The 24169-nt window shown below is 36.0% G+C and overlaps 2 protein-coding genes across 6 annotated transcripts; one reads left to right on the top strand and one right to left on the bottom strand.

The window, feature by feature from the left end:
* Positions 1–335: 335 nt before the first annotated feature.
* LOC104216935 (uncharacterized) lies at positions 336–11290 on the top strand. 5 transcript variants are annotated; one of them, XM_009767067.2, is made up of 9 exons: positions 341–542; positions 1743–5047; positions 5153–5233; positions 7485–7637; positions 8113–8276; positions 8377–8524; positions 9314–9436; positions 9826–9913; positions 10832–11290. In XM_009767067.2, exons 2-9 carry the CDS (start codon positions 2075–2077, stop codon positions 11032–11034), a joined length of 3933 nt encoding a protein of 1310 aa, XP_009765369.1. In that variant the 5' UTR covers positions 341–542; positions 1743–2074; the 3' UTR covers positions 11035–11290. The 5 variants fall into 5 exon arrangements, with proteins under 5 accessions (XP_009765403.1, XP_009765369.1, XP_009765377.1 ...); XM_009767075.2 differs by having other exon boundaries at positions 341–534; XM_009767085.2 differs by having other exon boundaries at positions 341–528.
* A 2513-nt stretch (positions 11291–13803) lies between these two features.
* On the bottom strand, positions 13804–20835 carry LOC104216923 (potassium transporter 11-like). The gene is made up of 9 exons (XM_009767059.2): positions 20324–20835; positions 20067–20202; positions 19100–19325; positions 18574–18819; positions 18393–18443; positions 18013–18273; positions 17717–17884; positions 15241–15495; positions 13804–14873 (listed from the first exon to the last, which is right to left on the bottom strand). Exons 2-9 carry the CDS (start codon positions 20199–20201, stop codon positions 13846–13848), a joined length of 2370 nt encoding a protein of 789 aa, XP_009765361.1. The 5' UTR covers position 20202; positions 20324–20835; the 3' UTR covers positions 13804–13845.
* Between the last annotated feature and the right edge of the window lie 3334 nt (positions 20836–24169).

Here is a 24169-nt window from a genome sequence, read left to right on the forward strand (position 1 = left end):
ATTAATCGAACGCATACAATCTATCGTCACTGTATCCAGTGCGACTCTATGTGTTGTACATCAAAACGAGAGAACGCATACAATAAAATTGACTAAATAAAATACTAGCTACGGACAATAATTAGGCAAACTATAATTACATATAATAATTAGGCTCTAAACTATAATATTTTATGAGTGTTCCTCTTCTTTTTTTTCCATGATGCTCCAAACATAATATCAACACTTAAAACTCGAATAGTAAAAAAAGAAGTACAAGGTCAAAAGTGCAAGTGAAGTGAAATATAATGACCGAAAGCATAAAGAGGACATATTTGCACGTTGAAGTTGTCAACCATGAAGTCTTTTGAGTAGAAAAAGAAGTTTGTCCAAAAAGTACCAGATCTATAGGGCAAAAGTACCATCTTTTAAGCGTATTTTCGGGGCAAGTCTACATTTGACTCTTTTCACTAGAGATCTCCAAATATCTATCAGTTCGTAACCCGATTTGCTTCCGCGGCTGCTCCCTTCTGCTCCGGCGCTAGCCATGTAAATGTATTACGGTAAACTGTTTGATCATGGAACCGCAATTTCTTTTGGTTGAGAATTGTTTTATTTTTTCTCTTGATAATAAAAAGTTTGGATTTTAATTTGTTTTTGGTTTGATTTAGCTTAAAACTTGGGTTTGGTTAATTTTTGGTTGCATTATTCCCATAAGGGCGAGCTTCATCATTCAATCAACTATGTCTAAATATTAAAGCTAGTTGTGATTGTTTTCATGAATCTAATACTCGGGCTCCTTTTATTTTAATGCTAACAATTTGTTTTATTGAGGCCGAGCTTGATGCTGGGTCCTAAACATTTGACTTGAACTGAGCTGGCTAAGGTTTAGGCTTGGGTCAGCTTGTGTGTATTGCGGCAGCTCTGAAAATGTTGATAGAAGTAGAGGTTCTGCTAAAATTTTACAGCTCAGTGTAAGAAAACCCACTTATAAGACTTGTTTTTACTTTCTCCAAAGATTATAGGTTCAAACTTTAGTAATCAAAAAAAAAAAATGAAGTTTAAGGACCTCATTCCTTGATGTAAAGATTGGGAAGAGTGGAAATTTCTGGCTGGAAAAAACATACCATCACCAGATGTTTGCAACAATCGTAAATGAATGACATGTGCGACTGTGCATCTTGACTCTTTCTAATCGCTAATTACAAATATAATTAATTAATTATATGTATTCTTACCCTGTGTAGTACTTCCTCCAGTTCACAATAAGTGACCAGTTTTCTTTTAGCACGCCCATTAAGAAAATGCTAAATTCTATACAAAAATACCTAGTATGACTAAACTGCCCTTATTAAATATTGGTCACATAGTTATAGTGAGGAATGAAAAAACTTTTTAGGGATATGCACATAAGGGTAAAAGAGTAAAAACAAATTGAATTTTTTCTTGATTACCTAACTGGACACTTATTTTGAACCAAAATGAAAAAGTAAACTGGTCATTTATTGTGAACCGGAGGGAGTAATTGATGCACCTCTTAGAGTTAGTACAAGCACTCATCGAACACTGTGTCTTCACCTTTTTGTTTTGACATTTTTATGGCAAACAATATAATTTTCACCTTGAGGTTTGGTTTTAGGAAAGTAGACATTGTCGGAATGATATCTTAATATGTGTTTACCTTGCATAGGACATGTAACATGTCAACCTTGATTTTATCTTGTTAATCATGTTCTGATAATAGACTAAATGCTTTTGTGCAGGTTGTAGCTCTTCACAAGGGTCAGCTTTTACCTAAAAAATTGCAAGATCAAGGTATAGCGTATTAGAAGTTTTCTGTGAGGGGTAACTAAATAAGAGAATGGTTATAACTCGTCTATCTATTTACAAGGTTCTTCTGTTACCTAAGTGCTCGATCAATGTTCACCTCTAAAAATCCTAAAAGAGAATAGCTAAATAAAATCAGCTATTACTCATTTTTTCTTAAAGAATCTGAAAATAAAGCTTGCTGTTGAGATTGGAAACTCATACTTGGCTGCTGTTCCATGGTTAATAAGTCTCCTTCCTGAGTGAATGTTAAGTTAAGTGATTAAAAATGGATAGGGATTTTGGAAAAGGGATGATGGGAGAGCAAAATAACTTTGAACAAGCTCGTTATAGCTCTATAGAGACTAGAACTGAGGTCATTGGCTCTTCAAACCAGAGATTTTTCCAGGATTCATGCAGTTCTATCAGTACAGACATAAGACCACCTGATTTCATTGTACCAGTTGGAGCTAGACCTGTAAACTATTCCATTCAGACTGGCGAAGAGTTTGCTTTGGAATTTATGCGGGAAAGAGTTAACCCAAAGCAGAACCTCATTCCTCATGGTTCTGGGGGTACTACTGGAATTTCTCATACAGGTTCTGAAAGTGGATCAGATATTTCCATGATTGCCTCAGTTGAAAAATCTCGAGTTCAACATCACCAGAGGTCTAGTACTTCTATAAATGAAGGGATAAGCAACCACCAAGCTGTGCAAACTGGAACTAGAGCCTCATCAAGAAATAACAACGTCCATGGGATTCAAAGCCATATGTCTTCTAGATCTAGTACATCAACAAAGTTGAAGTTTCTATGCAGTTTTGGTGGTAGAATTATCCCTCGTCCAAGTGATGGGAAACTTAGATATGTTGGAGGTGATACGCACCTCGTCCGTGTAAGCAAGGATATTTCTTGGGAGGAACTCAGGCAAAAGATGTTGACAATATTTAACAATTGTCACACAGTAAAATATCAGCTTCCTGGTGAGGATCTAGATGCATTAGTGTCAGTTTCTTGTGATGAAGACTTGCAGAATATGATAGAGGAATGTAATGTATTAGAAGGTGACGGATCACAAAAATTCCGGATATTTCTCTTTTCTAACAGTGACTTGGAAGATTCTCTTGTTGGTCTGGAAAATATTGAAGGAGATTCAGAGATGCAGTACGTTATTGCTGTCAATGGCATGGACTTTGGTTCGAGAAGAAACTCTGTTGCCCTGGCCAGCACTTCAGAAAATAACCTGGATGAGTTTCTGAGTGCAACAATTGCTGGGGTGAATGGTCAAGTTGCTAGGGATCTAGCGGAGGCTGATACTTCTGATCCAGTCATTGGCATGCCTCTAACAAATCAATCTGCTCATGTAGGGGTAGGGGTGTCAATTTCATCACATACCTTCAACTCCAATCAACCAGGATACTTGGGTCAAACTGTATATCATGGTGGCAATGAATGGCAACCTTTACCTTCCTCCATACCAGTTGACAGCTTCCGAGGTGTAGATGGCGAAAGCCTGGTTCTTCCATCTATGCAAGTGCGGTATAACCATGGTTATAATCCACCCAATATGCAAGTGCAGTACAACCATGGTTATCATCCACCCAACTCTTCACAAGTCACAGATAACTTTCCTGTAAGTTCGGGCCACGGTTATATGAATTTGAAAGGAGACGTGGCTCCCGAGCAGTCTTATCAGAGCTCACATATGAATAACTATGAGACACCTGCTACAGTAGTAAATCTGAAAAGAGACAACTCTTCTCGGAAGATGTTCGAACTTAGTAAAGATCAATCTCGAGAGAAGGAAGTGCTTGAGGAGGGAAAGATAAAGCTAGAAAGCTCTTTGCAGAAAATAAATGAGCCTGAAAAAATGTGTCCTTTGGAATGCGAAAGAGTTGTTTCCTCAAACCCACTGGACGATTCCACCTCATGTCACATTCCTAGAGTTGAAGTGTCGACCTTCACTGCTGTGGCAGTTGCTGCAAATTCTGGTACACAATCTAAAATCAATGACAAGAGTCAGGAACAAGTGCAGAGTTCAGCGTCTCCTGAAGCTGTTCAGGAAGAAAAACTTTATAGGTTTACTGAAGATGGCTTCTCCGGATCTGGTAGAACTTCAAATGCTGGCTATGGTGACTCGGAGACACATCCACTTGACTTTAGCTACGAACAATCATCAATTCCTTCACGGCCTTTTCGTTCTGAATGGATACCCAGGGAACAGCCCGGCCTTAATCGTTTATCTAGATCTGATGATTCATCTGCTTCGCAGTTCATAATGACCCATGCACACTCTGGAGGCACACAGCAGACCATAGAATCAGTAGATAAGTTGCACGATGGTAATGTGGCTCCCCAGACAGAGCATGTTATATCTTCTGGAAGATCTTTGTCTGCTAATCAACGTGCTACTGCAGAGAAAGGTGTAAAATTTCAGGAATCTCTAGAGTTCAGTGTCAGTGCCACAGAAATTTATACCAAGGGTGCTGGAGAAGTTTCTGAAGCAAATCTCAATAAGCCTGAGCTGAAAGCTGCAACATATGCAGATAAAGTGAAATCTGGACTAGGTGATCATATCACAAGCAGCAATGTCCAGGCTGAGTCTGCTTCTGGGCAGACAGAGCTTCATAGGGGTGATGCAGCTGCAAACAGAGCCGAGGGAAATAAAGCAGCAGAGCAAATACAGCCTTTGGCTGTGAAAGAGTGTCAGGTTGGAGCAGCTTCCACAGAGAGGCCCTCTGTTACTGTTGGCACAATTGAGCATGGGAGCATTCTTTTTGACATTAATGACCGCTTTCCCCGTGATTTTCTCGCTGATATATTTTCGAAAGCCAAACTTATGGATGCTTCACCAGTGCCTGTTCCACTACACACTGATGGAACTGGTTTGAGCTTGAATATGGAGAACCATGAACCAAAGCACTGGTCCTTTTTTCAAAAGATAGCTCAAGGTGATTTTGGTAGAAGAGATGTCTCTTTGATGGACCAGGATCATCTTAGTATGTCTTCTACCTGTGCAAATGTTGATGATGGGGTGTCTATGGATTCTGGTTATCATCCTTTCCAGCGTGATGGAGCAATGATAGATCATATGGACTCTCAGCTCAATATTGAAGCTGAGTTCCAGCAACCATCACCTGAAATTGTTGGACCAGACACCATGGATTTACCTTCAGAGTACAAACCTTCTCAAACCACTTACGTTCAAAGTATGCAGTATGATGGTGAATTGAGTTCAAAAATACCTGAATCGGGTTATCAGGTACTTTTTAGTAGTTGAGATTTCTAGCAGCATTATGTTGCTTCAATTTGAAATTATTGTTTTTTTAGCATATGATGAAGTAAAATTCTTTTATGTAACATGAAGGATGAGAACCAAGGAGCTCAGAATGCTGGCTTTCCCCTTACCAGTCTCTCGCTTGGAGACTTTGATCCTAGCTCCTTGCAGGTACTGTGAACTATTCTATTGGTGGTTGGGTATGAGTTTAAAAGATGCCTGAGAATCACAAAAAAGCACTAAGACTACTTTTGGATGGAAGTACTTGGAAGGAAGTGAAAGGAGACATTTCTTTTCCTTTCATACTCTCTACATTCCTTACATCCTATACTAACAAAGTTCCTTTTAAATAAAAGATTCTATACTTACAAAGTCTATGTCGAGTCTATGAATTTTCTTTATGAAGTCGAGATATAGAAAAGCTTTGAGTTTCTACTTCAAGGTGCTGAATATATCTGCACAAGTTTCATGGGACAACTTATAATTTTTCTGAATTGTTCCATTTTCTAAATCTAAATATATTAAGGGAAAGGGCCAAATATACCCCTCTCCTTTTGGATATTGTCTACATTTAACCTCCGTTATACTATCCGGCCAAATTTAGCCCTCTCCTTTTGGATATTGTCTACATTTAACCTCCTTTATACTATCCGGCCAAATTTAGCCCTGCCATTATACTATCCAGTCAAATATATCCCTACCATCAACAAACTTTTAAAAATTACCCCTGATCTATTAAGTAATTCAAAATCTCCCAATTTCCTTTTATTTAAATCACTTTTTCCTTTTGCTCCATTATGTTCAGAAATTACTATTGATGTGAATGCTAAAGGTATTAGATTATACAAATTATTCATGGGTATTTTTAATTACCAATGCATCCACTTCTCTTCTTGTGATAACGATTTTGGGATTGAGTTAAAATTTTATTTATTTTTCAACCATATACACAATGTAGAATTCAGTGAGTCTATTTATTGTGTATTATATGCAGTTGATCATCATGTATGTACGTGTCTATTTATTGTGTATTATATGCAGTTGATCATTATTTATGTACATGTATATGCGAATATATTTTGTTATTGCCGGTTAGTATAGAGTTCGATCGACTAACTTAAGAGTGCACAATGTGTAGGCATTTGATTAAAGCAAAGTTGAATTTGACAATGTAAAGTCTCAAAGGAACTTCAACTTTTATCACTAATACTTGCAAAGTCTTTCATACCTTTGGTGCAACGAATTCATTAAAGTCGTTGTGTTGTAAATACTTTTGGAATTAGACAAGCTACCTAATTTAGATTCTTTAATTTGCTATACTTTGTTTACTAATCATTGTATTATTTTACTATTTCTTTCTCTTATTTTTTCCTAATTAAGAAAGCAGGTAAGTGTTATTATTTCGAAAATAATGAATTATGGATCACTTGACGGACTGAGGGGTAATTTTTAAAGTTTGCTGATGGTAGGGGTAAATTTGGCCGGACAGTATAACGGAGGTTAAATATAGACAATATACCAAAGTAGAGGGGTATATTTGGCCCTTTTAAATAGAGAAAGGTTTTGTAATTCTTCTTGATGTTCTGGACTTTTGTACAGATTTTTCTTAGGCCATCCACGCCATATACGCATCAGTCTGTTTCTGTCTTGTTGATATTGCCAAGTACTAGCCCCTGTACGGCTATACCTGGGCGAGGCTCTGACATCGCTTTTTCCTTTCGCTTTTCTTCTTCTGGTGTTGATGGTGGTGCTTGGTTGGGGGACGGAGGGTGGGGGCAGCTGGGGCCGGAGGAAGGATAAGTCGCCAGTGACATATGATGTAGTAGGTTTCTTATCCGTGCTTTCATTTTCTTAAGCAATAAAGGTAGTTCTAGTCGAGCCTTATTTTAGTGTAAAAGCAGCCTTTTCCCAAATTTCAAGAGAAAAGGTAGTATGATTTTTTTCCTTGCTTTCATTTTCTTAAGCAATAAAGGTAGCTTTAATCAAGCTTCATTTTAGTGTAGTCATTATTGCTTTAAGTTATGTTTTTTTCTCTTTTTTCTTGTGTGCACCCGGGGAAAAATTGGGGGGGGGGGATCGGTGAGGAGAGGGCTTTTCGTTCATATTTGTTACAGAATGTATATAGACTTCTTTCCTTGTATTGTACATAACCATATATAGGTAGCATATCCTTAGGATTCCTTTATTTCTTTCCATCGTTAGCTCCTAATGTACTGTATTTTTAACCAATATAGGTACAATATTGTTGGCTTTTCGTTCTGCATCTGGCTTGCATATTGAGAGTGTTTCCTACTTTCTATTAATCTTTTCTCATACATCGATTATAGTCAATTGTACATCCCTTCCACTTAGGGTTTTAATGGGTATTTGCAACTCTTCTTTCTGTCAATCTTTGTTGTTAACTTGTTTTATTGCATTATAGATTATCACTAATGAAGATCTTGAAGAGTTAAAGGAATTGGGTTCTGGAACATTTGGGACCGTATATCATGGAAAATGGAGAGGGACTGACGTTGCCATCAAGAGAATAAAAAAAAGCTGTTTCACAGGTCGCTCATCAGAGCAGGAGAGATTGGTGAGTGTCTTAAAGTAATAGAGTGTTTTATTTCTGCTGCAATATGAGTAACAAATGGGCAGTTTCCATTGGATGGTCTTCTTGAACTGCAAAATATGTAAATATTAAACTAACAGTAGCTAAAAAAGTTATACAACCATGTTATTGTTTTTTTGAGAAGGAAATCCATGTTATTGTTTGTGCTGTCTATATCTCTATATCAATGTAGAAGCTGTGAAGTGTTTTCTTCTTGGATCTTGGTTTATGAGATCTAGCGTAAATTGTACACCCAATTGATAATTTGTATCATTACAAGTTACTTTATACGTACTTGAAATGGCTTTTATCGCAGTACAGAGACAGGGAGTGAGTTCCATTGTAGTCTAGAATTTTATAAAATTTAGAACTCGTAGAAGCATTTAAGAACATAAATTGGTCATGCTTCTGCTTTCTTTGCACTAGCTATTTCATGATAGAACTTGGGAACTATTTCCAGACTGTGGAGTTTTGGCGTGAAGCTGAAATTCTTTCAAAACTACATCATCCCAATGTGGTGGCATTTTATGGTGTTGTGCAAGATGGGCCAGGGGGGACTCTTGCCACAGTAGCAGAATTCATGGTGAATGGTTCTCTTAGACATGTTTTACTTTGCAAGGACAGGTGCGGTAATACTGGATAGTACACTTCTTTAACTATTTGTTTTGTTTTCCTTTTTCTCTAGAAACCTTATTATGTTCTCCTCCCTACTCGAACTGTCCAGACACCTTGATCGTCGCAAGAGGCTCATAATTGCAATGGATGCTGCATTTGGAATGGAATATTTGCACTCAAAGAATATTGTGCATTTTGATCTGAAATGTGACAATTTGCTTGTCAACTTAAAGGATCCTTCTCGACCCATTTGTAAGGTGACTTCAAGAATGTGCTGCTTTTGAATTTTTTCGATGGGTGCTGTATTTGCAAGAATTTGCTGGTTTTGATCTGAAATGCGACAATGTGCTTTGTCTTTCTATACCATACAAGTCTCACAATCATAATCAGCTTATTAGCCAACATATTAGTAATGCCCTTTGAGAGGAAATAGATCTAAAACATAAATAATGTGGTTAATCCCGCCATGATCCAAGCTATTATTGCGAAAATTCTTGATACAACCATCTTTAGACCAATAACAAGCTATAGGTGGAATACCTCAAGAGGACTTGTACCTATAAAAGTGTGATTTTCGTAATCGTTACATATTTTCTAGATATAAGGTTGTATTTTCCGGATTACTAGCTTAAAATGATAATGCATAAACATGGTTTCCTATCGCAAACTGTAAACAACTTCTTCACTCACTTTGATAACCACTTATTATACTAAGTTACAAGTTTAATACAACAACAACAACCCAGTATAATCCCACTAGTGGGGTCTGGGGAGGGTAGTGTGTACGCAGACCTTACCCCTACCATGGGTAGAGAGGCTGTTTCCAAATAGATCCTCGGCATCCTTTCCACCAAGAACTGCCCACCTTGCTCTTGGGGTGACTCGAACTCACAACCTCTTGGTTGGAAGTGGGGGTTGCTTACCATCAGACCAACTTACCATAAGTTACAAGTTTAATGTGACAATTAATTCTTCGTCAAGTAAAGGACAACAAAGATGTTATGTGGGGAACAACCCAAAGCTAATGAAAATCGTGTTCTGTATAGGTGGCTGATTTTGGACTGTCAAAAATAAAGAGAAATACCTTGGTTACTGGTGGTGTCAGGGGAACGCTTCCTTGGATGGCTCCAGAACTGTTGAATGGTGGCAGTAACAAGGTTTCTGAGAAGGTAAGCTTTCAATTCCTATTTTTTATATTAACCTCTTCACATGTGAATGTGAAACTTAGTCTATTTCAGACATCATTTTTCACTTCGTGTGGGGTATAGCGAAGGGGCATACTTAATGCTTATCAACTCAACCTGCTGTTATTAATTTTTTGCCAACTTCAAGAATCTGATGGATTGTGTGGTCTCTTTGTTTCATTAGTTTTGCGCTTAAACTTCTGCCAAGAGCCTCTGTTTTCTTGCAACAGTTCCTTCTAATTTTTCCTTTGAGATGTTGTTTGACCAAAATTTTATCAGCAGGAATTTCTCTTTTTACATAGAAAGACCCATGAAAAATATGCAATCCTATACACACTAGTTGCCATTCGTAGTGACAAATCAAAATTTTGCAGGTCGATGTCTTCTCCTTTGGGATTGTGCTGTGGGAAATCCTTACTGGCGAGGAACCTTATGCTAATATGCACTATGGAGCAATTATAGGTTTGCTTATTGCACTTTGTGCTTCCATTTTCTGCCTGCATCTGACAATAAAATTACTCGTTATATCCTATATTTCCTGCTAAGTGACACCTTAATGAAGGATAAAGGCAGGAGTGTTAAGAGTCCAGTCTAAAAGTAAGCAACAGAAGGTTTTTTCTTCAGTGGAAAGTAATAGCACAACATTTATAGACATATTTAGTCAATTCAGGCGCTTCCAATTTTTATCCTCTAATTTCTGAAGTCCGCTACACTTTAAAAAAAAAATCAATATCTAGAACTTTGTGATCAAAACTTTGGTCTTCTCAAGTTAATAAGATTTTTTTAAATCTTAAAACTATATCTGCAAGGGCATTCCATAAGTGGCAATATTAAAAAAGATATTGTCAACTAGTTTAATGCTTGTTCCTATTCCCTCTAATCTCTTACTTAGGAAGCCACTTAGAATGTCAGGTGCAACTTGAACATACAAGAAAATACTTGGTATGTGGAACTGAGAATTGAAATGCACCAAAAAGACAAATTATATAGTATTGAAGTGAAATGGGCTCGAATAGAGCGAAGATTATATAGAGGATTCTTATAGCTGACCCCAACTATGTTTAGGATCGAAGTGAAGTTGATTGATTGATTGACATCTAGAATAGAGCACCACTCCCGTCAACCCTACTTAATCTTCATTCCTTTTAATTCTCTCTGTTTTTTTTTCTGTTGTGTTCCACTCATTCTCAAGCAGAATCCCTTGGCGGTGTCCTTCCCTGTAGTTTCTACTAGTTCTAAGCTGCATAGAAATATAAAGAAATGGTGTGATCGATCTTACGTAAAATCTGAAAGCTATACAAACCAAAGATGCAATTTGGAAATTAATGCAGTCTTGTATCCTTGTTATAAGCAGACTTGTATCGTTTGTACTGTATGCAGGTGGTATTGTAAGCAACACATTGAGACCGCCTGTGCCAAGCTTCTGTGACAGTGAGTGGAGAATGCTTATGGAACAATGTTGGGCTCCGGATCCTGCCATCCGCCCATCTTTCAGTGAAATTGCTAGACGCTTACGTGCCATGGCTGCTGCCTGTCCAACAAGACCACAAGCTCATCCAACCCAAAACAAGCAACCCAAGTGATGGTATGGCGTCTTCTTTCCTGGTATCTGTGGCGGAAGTTTCTTATGAGTAGTTTCTAAGTATAGTCTGTTTATTCTGTAACATTAGAGTGATGAGAGTGGTCTCCTTCAGGGTGTGAAACAACATTGTGAAAAAACTAATGAACAATAGATTATATATATTCCCGTTAAAAACATGAAAATCTTGTTACATATTGCAATTTGTAAAGCATCATTTGTATCTATGATAAATGGAAATGTAGCTTTGGCCTCGGAAATGTTTGGTGATATTACAAGTTTAAGTGATTTTATTTTGCCTCTATTTGGAGTTTGCTTCGTTTGGCAACTAGAGAAGGGGAGTGGATAGGAGGTAAGAAAAAAATTATTCCTTTTTTTTTTCTTCTGTTGTACAAAATGCAAAAGAAAATCAGAAAAAGGAAAAGAGCAAATAGATCTCCTCCTAACTTTTCCTCCATTATTCTGAAAAATTACAAGGAAAACTATTTAAATTCTTTTCGGTAATAAAGTATATTCATTGCTTATCATCTTGTATAAGCAAATTAGGAGAAGGCTATATTCGCTAGTTCACAATGCAAGTGGAATGTCTACAGGAGATTATTTGAATTAGGAAACTGGCTGTCTTTATTTTCCCATCGAGGCAATTATATTTCAGTATTTTCAAAGTCAGCAATGTTAAAATTTAGTCTAGAACTTTTTGAAGACGTATGTTGTTTTTTCAACTTGTACGTTTAATGCAACCAGTTGAACGTATATATGTTTGTGGCACCCATCTTTGGAGAAGCATTAACAAAAGGAAAACTTGCACAAATGTTCCAAATAAGTCTCAACTTACCAACCTCTAGCCATTAAGCATAAACTTACCAAAACTAATCAAACACATATAAAAATTGAAAAACCAAATAAATAAGGTTCTTTCTCTCAAAGAATCACATGCAAAAATCACATTTTATATTTTTTAATGTGATTAGAAACATTTGATGCAAGACGGAAAGAAAATTTTATGGATGAGGTAGCAAATAAGGTGATGAAATACAAAAAAATAAATAAAAATATAATATTCCAAAAATCTAAGCAAAAAAGGAACTTTTTCAATGGGTATAGTTGAAATTCATTGAAAACATATAGATAAGTCAATATACAAATTTTGAGGAAGATTGGAGGTGATTTGGACTGGTTTTATATCAAAATTCGTAATTAAATCGAGCTCAAAAAATTCTTCTGCGACGCATATATCAAACATGTTTCACGCATGTATTTCACACACAGGTACCAGAGGCGGATGTAGTGTGTTAGTTATGGGTTCAATTGAACCCATAACTTTCGACGCGGAGTAGAAATTTATGTGTAAAAATTCATTAAAATTGCAAAAATAATATATTTGAACCCATAACTTTAAACATATAATGGGTTCAATGTTAAAAATCTTAAAAGTTGAACCCATAGAGTTTAAATCCTGGATCCTCCTCTGACAGGTACACATGGATATACATGTGATACACAATTGATACAAATGTGATACATATGTGATACATAAATGATGCATAGTGTGATACACATATCATTTTTTTCATGTTCAGTTTTATTTCGAATTTTCAATTCAAACTACCTCAAAACTTACCAAATCATCCCAAAACTGAGATTCAAGCTCCTTAAGATGTACCCAATCTATTCTAATAACACCCACTCAAAAGAAAGCAATAATTAGATATTTTTTTGCTAAAAATAGCTAATTGGCAAATATTAGTAATATTTTATGAATTGGTCAATTTTTGTAATGAGCTACTTATAAATGGACATAGCTGCTAGTTTCTCTTAACAAAACAGTTACTATTATGGGTGAAATTAAAAAATAATAAGATTTACAAGTGGTAATTGAAAAATAGCCACAGTTTTAAAAATAATCGAAATTTAGCCACTTTTCATGTAAATATAATTTGAACGAAAATGTTGTTCAAAATCCGGAAAATATTCCAGCATAATATATTGGAGTTCCAGTATAATATACTGGATTTCTAGCATAATATATTGGAGTTCCAGTATAATATACTAATCCTTCCTATTTTGCTGCAACACGGAAAGTTCCAGCATAATATACTGGAGACTGGAGCACCTGTGTATGAACTTCCAGCATATGGAACTTTCTGTGTGTTGGAGTTCCAGCATATTATGCTGGAAGTTCATGCACAGGTGCATCAATCTCCAACATATAATGCTGGAACTTTCCGTGTTGCACCAAAATAGGAAGGATTAGCCTTAACATACTTTTGTCGTTTGCTTAACCTCACGGCGTTGGTTCAACCCGTTAGTACTTCAATCTACAACAAATGATATGGGAGCATTGTTAACTTACGGAAGCTAAAATTCAACACAAATAAGCGATTAGCTCGTCTACGAGTATTTGGACGACACCTCCCCTTATTTTTTTCCTTTTCTCAAATCAAACAACAAGACCAACATGTCCAAAATATCAATAAACATATTACATCAATATCCAACTTTATATCCATCGCAATACATCACCAAAACAATCTCACACAACAACCAAGTGCTACTTTGAGCTTTTCTGTGTTGCAGTAAAATAGTGGGTAATATTTCTCTTTTTCCACTTATTCAAACACAATAAAATCTTTAATCACTTGAAGCAAACTTTCACTGTTGAGTTACAATCTACCCCACCTGAACGTATTTGATAACTATAAGAAGATATCATGAAAAAAGTTATATACATATTTGATAATCCTTTGATGTGTGAGATCAGAAGCCCCGACTCTGAACAAAATCCATAATTTTTCGAATTGATCGTCTAATAAATTTACACATAAAAGATCTGTCCAACATTCAAGAGGCTCTCATGAGGTATATTGAAGATGACACTATTTTCCCTGCATATTTTCCTAAGAAATGCATATATATAGTCTATAGCTAGTTTCTTATAAAACCTGGATTCCCTTCTTGCTCTTATTACAGTATTCCCAAGTATGTGTACAACCCCCGTATCTCTACAACTATTTAAGAATTCCATTTCATCAACTTCTGTCTGTCCGCTCTCATGTCCGGAGGATGTGATTGTGTTGTTTCTGTGAGGATGAGATTTGACAGGGGCTATTGAGTCCATTGATGAATAACTGAGCTCAATATTTGCAGTAGAAGAGCTCCCGTTATCTCTAGAATGTTGTGTTTGCTGTCCGTATAAGCTGTATTCATCAGAGTCGGAGCAGCCATCCATCATGGATTCCAGTCGGACAAACATAAAGAGGTTATCGAAGAGCTTTTTCTCAAAGTCGTCATCCTTCTTATGGAGGTCTTTGTAACCATATCTTGCAACACAGCGAAACATGTGAAAATTCTTTGGTCCTATCCGTTTCACAAGGAATCTCTCATCTTCTGGAACTGTGTAAACAGGAAGATACTTTACACAGACAAATACCATAACTGAGTGTATAGCAGGTAGGTTGGTAATGAAGTGAGAAAAGATGTGTGGCACTCCACTAGCTAGTTCGGTGTACACAAGTCCGATTCCTGGCACACGTACCAATCCTAAACTGGGGCCAAGTCCAAGAATCCATGCCATTGATACCTTGCTGTGCATCTCAAATTCGTAACGTTTCACCGTTCCATAATGCCATACATACATGATGAGAAGAAAAGCTGCAGCAATCACAAGAGGAACCCAACCACCCTGGTCAAGCTTAAACAATACTGCAGAGAAGTAGGTACATTCAACCACCAGAGATAAGACAGTGAAGATAAGAACAACAGCCCAATGGCAGTGCCAAACTAGTAACATTATCAAAGTCATGAGGAGTGTCGTCACCAGCATGACTATCACGACTGCTGTTCCTGTTGATCAAGAAATACCATGTCAACAAGTGAGTTTCAAGATGAGGCTCTTGTATGGTGTCAACAGTAAATAAATACAAAAACCAAAGGCAAGGAAGAAAATTCAAAGCATGGCTAAACATGAAATGATGGAAAATGGTTGACTTTGTTGTGACAACTTTAAACTAATGCGCCACTTTTCTTTTATTGATCAATCTCCAATGAAAATGCAAAAGACAAAATAGAGCATAAACAACTAGTAAGGACATTAAAGGAAGACGACAAACAGAAAGGGAAATTTAATCCTTTAAGACTTATATCTGTCATTGCATATGTAAAAGGCCAAACGGAATCAAGATATATTATTAGCAGCAAGACACAAACTCACCGTAAGCATTGCCTATTTGGCTTTGATTTTTAAATCCAGCAGTAACGGCAATGCAAAGAACCATAAGGATCCAATTTATATCAGGAATATATATCTGCCCTAAGAACTTCTTTGATGTATGTACAACCTTGACTCTCGGAAAACAGCCAAGTGCTAGAGCTTGCTTGATTATGGAAAACGTTGCAGATATGGTAGCTTGACTTGCAACAATAGCAGCTAGAGTTGCAATCACAAAAACTGGCCAGTATATGCTTTCTGCATTATGAAAAATGTCAGCTACATTATAACTTGTAATTGATGTCACCTTTATTACTAACATATCCTCCATTCTATTTTCTTCTTTGTTTCTTCAAAGGAGGACTGGAAATGGTAATTCATCAGAAAGATTGTACACTATCACTTGATATATAATCCAATTATTAATTTTCTCATATGTGTGAATTAGAAGATGTTTCGCTTTGTACTATTAACAGAGTAAGTTATCAAACAGTATCACAGATATATGCTCATAATATTTAAGAATTTATGCACATAATTCCAAGCCACAACCTCCGCCCCATATATAAAGATTCTGGCCTACCCAAGGCCATGAATATTATTCCTTAGAAAGCGTGTTAAATGTTAATATAAACAGGATATGCGAAACCAGCGGTAGTATTCAAGTCTTGTTACATCGAAAAAAGAAGCATCTAAGTCTGATACATAACTAGAAAGAAAAAATGAGGATGTTGAAATCCATATGCTCCATCATCATACCAATAAGGGTTATTAACTAACTCAACTACCAATCATCAAAAGCAAACTCTGAAGGAGCAAGGCACACTGAGGAATCTCTTTAACATAGTTCCTTCAATAAGCCATAAATTCTGGGGCCTAAGGCACAGCTCAAGACTGCCTCTCTTAATTTTCCATTATAAGAGATAAGGTTCAGTCTAGAAAAGTGTGCTTCTTTGTGCGTTTGGCATCTAGGTAAGTGACACTGACAGCGGAGAATCTGAGGAAGAGAAGGATCATATAAGTCAACTGGTGCTATGTGTAGATGTTGGGGAGAAGATGTGGATCATCTCTTATTACATTGTCCAGTTGCTATACACCTGTTGTGGGAAGTTCTGAATTGGTTTAGAATACAAGTGGTTTATGCCAAGTTCAGTAAAGGAGGCCTTGCATAGCTGAAATTTCAAAAGCAGAAAGAGAAGACCCAAGGCATGGGATGTTGCCAACTAGCTCTTGTGTGGGTTGTGTGGAGGGAGAGGAATCGGAGAGCGTTTGAAGGGGTCGAGAGTGATTTTGCACATGTGAGGAGTTGCCTCTTTTCTCTAGTTTCTTTTTGGTGCACCCATGAGGTCCTTGTTTGTATAGATGAGTGGGTGAATTTTGTAAAGCAAATTATTTTGGTGTAGGTTTTTCTACTTTTTGGTATAATTCTTGTATATGGGTATTTTCCACTTAATAAAATTATGACCTTATCAAAAAAGAAGGGGAGCCTTGGCGTAACTGGTAAAGTTGCTGCCATGTGACCAGGAGGTCACGAGTTCGAGCCGTGGAAACAACCTCTTGTAAAAATGCAGGGTAAGACTACGTATAATAGACCCTTGTAGTCTGGCCTTTCCCTGGACCCCGGGCATAGCGGGAGCTTAGTGCGTGCAGTTATAGCTGACCGAGGACATGACCCTTGATAGGAAGGTGTGGAGGTCGAGTATTAGGGTAGTAAGTTAGGTAGTCTAGATTATTCATACCGGTAGTATTAGTACGTACTCTCGCATTCTGTTGGTATTAGGTTTCTTTGACTACCTATCGTTTCTTGCACTTTGATCATCTTACTATCTTGTTATTATTTATGTTGCTTTTACATGGCTTCTCGGTACTGTCCCGTCTTTTTTTTTTTTAATGTGGTGCTTATGCTTTCTTGAGCCGAGGGTCTATTGGAAACAACTTTTCTACCTCCACAAGGTAGGGGCAAGGTCTGCGTACACACTACCCTCCCCGGACCCCACTATGTGGGATTATACTGAGTATGTTGTTGTTGTTGTTGTACTTTATCAAAAAAGAGATATTCAGCCTTTAGCTTCTATAGGTTGTTGGTGCATGATTTAAGAATTCTGCATTCGTAAAAGATCAGTTAAACAGAATTGGAGATGACACTGTAGGAAAAAGAAAGTCTCAGATTCTCCTTTCTATCACCGCTCTTCTGCCTCACCTTCCTTGTGACAAGTCCTCCTTAGGCGTCTCACTTGTTACCGTGCATACTTATATCTCCTCTCAACTGAATATGTTCTCTAATTTCAAAGATTTGATACTGGGAACATGCTATTTTGCTGTGTACTGAAAGTGCACTATGCAAAAGATACTCCGGTCTGCACCCAGAGCTCTATTGATATTATGACTTCTTAGGTCTACGTACTGTTAATCTGTTTTATCACGATTGAGGAGGAAAACAAATACCTCTAACGTATCACAGTTAGAGAGCAAGAAATACCTGGAATAGATCGATAGAATGCATCAACAACATGATCTGTATTTTGCATGAGGTATGCTGCTTGTCCAGAATAAGCTAGAAGAAGGCAAGGGAAACAAACGACAGTGAAAGCAAGCTGTATTGCTGACAGTGGAAAATGAGCAAGATCAGCAAAAAGTGCCTCTGTTCCTGAAATAGACAGCCAAACAATTATAAGTAGGAGCGCACACACACTTCTTTTTCGCGCTAATAAACTCTTGTCTAATAACACACAGAAGAGATGTTTGAAAAGAGTGGAAAGGGCAAGAAGAAAAGACCTGTAATGCTGAGCATGATCCCTCCCAGTGATGTCCAACCCTCTCTTTTTCCCCTTCTAAAATACCGATAAATGTAAACCGGAGAAAAAGCCCGCAAAACAGAGCTATCATATTTCCAGATATTATAGATGCCAATACCTCCTACTAAGAGAAACCAAAGCAGCACAACTGGAGCAAACAACCAACCCACTCTGTCTGTGCCATAATGTTGTAAGCTAAACAAACCAACTAATATAATGACAGCAACTACCACAACTACGTCTGCAGAAAGAGGAGCACAAACATGAATTTCTTTGTGAGTTTATCATAAATAACTTAAAGAGATGCAAGCAAACAAGATGTGATTAATAAAGAAAAATATTTGGAAAGTAGTGTAGTACCGTTACTCATCTTCGGATGGTCCACCTTGATCCCACCAGAAGCTGAAAGAACTGAGAAAAATATTCTGCATAAGTACATTATTTCAAACTAAAAGTATACCTTTCTTTGATAATAATTAATGAACTTCAACTTAGTCATTAAGTAGCTGATAAGTATAAGATGAACTTCAAACTAGCATACCTGAAATGGCAGGAGTCAGAATTCCATCGCCGATTACCATGCAAGTGCCAACAACTACAAGAATAAGAAGTGCATTCTTCCTGAACGGATATGCCTCCAACCATCTTTTTGTTTTTGCAGCAAATGAATGCTCATGGAATGTGCTACGGCTGTAAGTTGTCAACTCCTCATCAGTTCGGTGTTGGTTTGGAATTGTGTTTATCTTAGCATGTCGACAGAGTAACGAATAAAGAGCAAAAGTCCCACCTGAAAATGGAAAATTCAGTTATGCCATTGTAGTGCATCATAAAGTACATATGCTCTTGCATTGGGAAATGCAGTTGATGCTACTGCAGAGGGCCCTTTCAATTAGATTAAAATGATGAGGTACCAAGTAATAATTAGAAAATGTTTCTCTTGTTTCACTATAGTTACATATTCAATTTTGAGGAATTCAGCGATGGAACACTTACTAATCACAGGACATGCATATATATACAGGTACGAGGCATGACTAAATTAACCAATTACTGCAAAATCAGCTTACCTTGGCCATTGTCGTTTGCTCTACATACAATGAAAACATACTTGAGGAGAGGGATAAGTGTAAGAGAGTATATAATTAATGAAAGTGCTCCAATGACATCCTCTGGATCATCAATTCCATGGGGAAATGTATTGTTGTAGACATACAAGGGAGATGTCCCAAGGTCCCCATACACCACTCCAAGACTCTGATAAGCAAGCCGCAATAACAACAATGTCGAGAATTTCTGAATTAAGAGAAAGTCAATCAGGCAACTGGCTAAAACAATGACCAGTACTAAAATGGTCCATTGGTTCATTCATTTTGTGATCTACGAAATCAGACACAAATCTGCGGAGGATGTACAATTTCAATCATCTGCTTTGAACATAGTGTTCATAAAGATGAAGTAAACAAGTGCACACAGGACAAACTACCAGTGGCGAAGTCGAAAAATTGCACTGTGTACACAGGTAAAATATTATGTTTTAGAAGTATATAACACATATTGAACACCCTTTGTCGGAAATGTTTTCCACTTCTTTTAAATTTGAACACTCTTGGGAAATTACTAGCTTCGCCACTGCAAACTACATATGTATGTACACGCGCACACACACTCACACAACCTAAAATCATCCTCTAAGTTTAATTGAATATCTAACCAATCATCCAGGGGCAGATACATTAATTCAAGTCTTACAAGATCCATCTAATTCTTTACAATATCTATTTTATGAGACTGCAAATTACTCATGCATTAAGATCAAGTAGGTAAGAAACAATCCAAGCATCTTCAAGCTGAATAACTGCTAACCTATTAAACTTTGGCCACATACAAAAGAAAGAAAGAAAGAAAAGAAACACTAGACCAGTAAAGCAAGCAGAAAGCAAAAGGTCCCAAAAAAAGAAAAAGAAAAAGAAAGGTATCTTTGACATTAACCTATTTCTGAGGAATCAATAAAAAAAAAGGTACATCTAATTATACCTTTTCTCTATACATATTCCTTAGCCTTCCAGCTTCCTCATCCATAGGCTGATCAAGCTTTTGCTCTAAATCCCACATCCCTCCTTTACTTTCATTATTATTATTCTCTTCATCAATTTCCATTCCTGAAGTCATCCTAAAATTGGAAATGAAACAGTTCAAGAACACTGTATATATCCAAAAACAAGATGGAGTAATATTTATTCTTAAATATACAAAAGCTAGTGCAAGAATTCTCAAGTGGGGTCAGCTCATACCACTACCCCCAATCAATATCAGCCACAGGAAACAGCAAACCAATTTGGTAACTTCAACCCCTTTCAGTAGAAAACCACCATTAGTTATATACTGAATATGCTGAATTTAAAGAAAGATTCTCTTTTTTTACTTCTCTTCAGTAAAAGAGCTCAAGAGAATTCAATATTTGAAAAAAGTGACTAAAACCCAATTCTTGAAAAGGAAAGAGAGAGAGAGAGGGGGAGAAATTGTGGCTGCAAAAAGAAGAGTCTGTTGTGGCTTTTTTTGTATTTTTGCAGTCATTGCTGCTTCAGAAAAACTAACTTTTTTCCTTCACTGTTTCTCTTTCCTGAAGAAGCATTTACAGAGCAAACAAAACAAAAAACTCAAAATCACTTTTCATCTCTTGCTACACTGCTCTGTGTGTGTGTGTGTGTCAGATATATAGAGAGAGAGAGAGATTTGATGAGTACTATTTCATGCAAAGCCGGCAGTTTTGGAAGTAAGTTAGTTAAGATGTTACTACAATGGTTAGATTAGTAAGTATTAATCTTATAAAGAATGTAGATTCTACTGACCAAATATTGCTTGATGATCCACCAGTTTTTTTAATTTATAGATAGCATTATGTTTGATTTCACTAATAATATTCCCTCAGTCTTAATTTATCTGAAAATACTATTACAACAACAACCCGGTAAAATTCGGGTACTGTGTATGGAGACCTTACTCCTAGCCCGAGGGATAGATAGATTATTTCTGATAGACGGCTGAATAAGACGAAAAGAGACAGTATATAAGTACCATCAATAAACCTTAGAAAGAAATAATACCATCACACAAATATAAACGAAAAGCAAAACAATAACTAGTAGATAAAATCCGATACTAAGAGGAATGAAAAAGTGTGAAAATACTGTTATAGAAAAATAATTTTTTCTTTGACTACAATTTCTCTCTTCTTTTAAAATATTTTGAATAAATAACCATGTTAACATACACTAGTATTTTTATGTAATTTTTAAATTAATAGTTTTAAAAATTTATGCCTGAATTCACATACAAAATTACTGTAGGTGTTTTGATCCTTGTAATCTGAACCATTTCATATAAATTGAGACAAAGAGAATACTATTCTATATAATTTTTATAATGGTATATATTTTATCTATCAAATTAACATTTTAATTATTCTTTTAACATTTTTCTTAGTTTTACTAATATATAAAATTGAATTAGCAAATTCCTAGCTCTTGATCAAGTGAAACGGTTGCATAAATATAGCGGTTTTTACACAAATAGTCACTCATATTAATTATTTACTTTTTCTAGTTATACATAAATTATATATTGATTATACATAATTATACACACATAATACATAAATTATGTATATATTATATATTTATTAGCTATTTTTAATTTAAGCAGTAGAGTGTGCGACTATTTGAGTTAATTGTTCATAAATATATTGTGAGTACTGTACGTTAAACAAGTTGATGAATCATACAATGACTTTCTTTTCATATGTATGTGAAGGAAGACTAATGTTGTATACCGATATAAACCATAAGGAAATAAATTTGAATTACAATTAATAACCAAAAATCTATTTAGTCAAACATAATTTATTTATTGAATTCAAATAAATCTGCTACAAGATTGCATCTGCCTCTGATTACATAATGCTGTATTTATTGTGATATTTTTTTATTGGGTGATAGGATCTAGACATTGGCAGGTACAAAGGGGGAAAAGTCGATTCTTGATTGAACAATAATTATAAATATATTACTCTAACCATGCCAAGAGAAAATAATGGTATTTAAAGGATAAATTATCAGTAAAATAGTTACTAGGTTTTGAGAGCATTACTTATTAATGACATTATACGGGGAAGGTTTAACATAATGTTAAAATCATTATTTGTATTATGAAATCAAAGCAATTTAGTAAAACATGAACAAGAAATAGAGATAGAGAGAAGGAAGAGATTTTCTTCTTCAATTATGTGTATTTTCCTATCTATTACAAGGCCTTTATATAGGCATAAAAAGTGAAGAAAATATGTCATGGAATATGTCATTGAACATACAAAATATGTCATTGAATATATCATTAAGCATTTGAGATCAAGATCATGGAAGAAGAGTAGACATCCACCATAATGTGATATTTATCATAACACTCTCCCTTGGATGTCCATAGATAATGTGCCTCGTTAAAACCTTACTAGAAAAAAATCCTAGTGAAGGAAAAAGAGTACATATGTTTAGAAATAGCCTTTTGGTTGCCTCGTTAAAAACCTTGCAAGAAAAAATCTAGTGGGACAAAACCTTGTAAGGGAAAAAGAGTACAACGCGTATTAACTCCCCCTGATAAGAGCATCAATTCACATCCTTGATCATTCACATCCCAATCTTGTACACTAGTTTCTTGAAGGTTGACGTCGGTAGAGATTTGGTGAACAAATCAACCATATTATCACTTGAACGAATCTTTTGCACATTGATATCACCATTCTTTTGAAGATCATGTGTGAAAAATAACTTTGGTGAAATGTTATAGACCTCAACCAAATACATTCTCGACTTGCTTCATGAATAGCAATTATCTCAGCATGATTAGAAGAAGTAGCCATGATTGATTGCTTAGTCGATCGCCAAGATATGACAGTGCCTCCACATGTAAACACATAGCATGTTTGAGATCAAGCCTTGTGTGTGTGTCAGATAAATACCCCACATCGGCATAACCAACAAGATCGGTATTGCAATCATTTCCATAAAATAAGTCCACATCGGTAATCCCCCTTAGATAACGCAGTATGTGCTTGATTTCATTCCAATGTTTCCTTGAGCGGAGCTATATCTTGCTAAGACATTAACTGAAAAAGTTATGTCAGGCCTTGTAGTGTTAGCAAGATATATTAGCGCACCAATTGCATTAAGATATGATACTTTAGGACCAACAATCTCTTCATTATTTTCATGAGGTCGGAGTGGATCTTTATTTATATCGAGTAATCTTACAACCATCGGGGTACTTAATGGATGTGCTTTATCCACATAGAAGCTTTTTAAAATCTTTTTAGTGTATGCTGATTGATTAATAAAATTTTTATCTTTCATATACTCAATTTGTAGACCAAGACAAAAAGTCTTTCCAAGATCTTTTGTTTCAAATTCTTTCTTTAAACAGTCTACTGCTTTAGGAAGCTGTCTGACAGTTGTAATGATATTTGAATCATCAACATACAGAGAGAATATAACAAATTCAAATCCAGATCTTTTTATAAAGATACAAGGACAAAATGAATCATTCTTGTACCCTTCTTTCAATAGGTACTCACACAGGCGTTTACACCACATGCACCCTAATTGTTTCAATCCGTATAAGGATTTTTGAAGCTTTATTTAATAAATTTCTTGGAAACATTAACATACTTCAGAACAATTTTAATCCTTCAATGATTTCCATTATACGCATATCAAGTTTTCATGTATTGCCAAATTAAAACCTGAAATGATTACATCCACCATAAGAGACACATGTCTCCATATAATCAATGTGAGGATATTTACTAATTTTCTTGTGTCACAAGTCGTCTTTATGTCTATCGACTTGAACTTTTTGCACAAGAACACATTTATACCTCCATTGGGTTTATACTTTCAGGTGTTGGGACTATCCGCCCAACTTCACATTTTTTCAAGTGAAGTCAATTTTCATTGTGTATTTTTCATTTGGCCAATCATTTATCGGTCCAAATTTCATGACAGATTTGAGCTCAAGATCCTCGTCAATGTTAATAATATTGAGCGCAACATTATGTTAACAATATCATCGATGATCATTTTACGTTG

The sequence above is a fragment of the Nicotiana sylvestris genome, chromosome 2 (genome assembly GCF_000393655.2).
Source record: "Nicotiana sylvestris chromosome 2, ASM39365v2, whole genome shotgun sequence".
Lineage (NCBI taxonomy): Eukaryota > Viridiplantae > Streptophyta > Magnoliopsida > Solanales > Solanaceae > Nicotiana > Nicotiana sylvestris.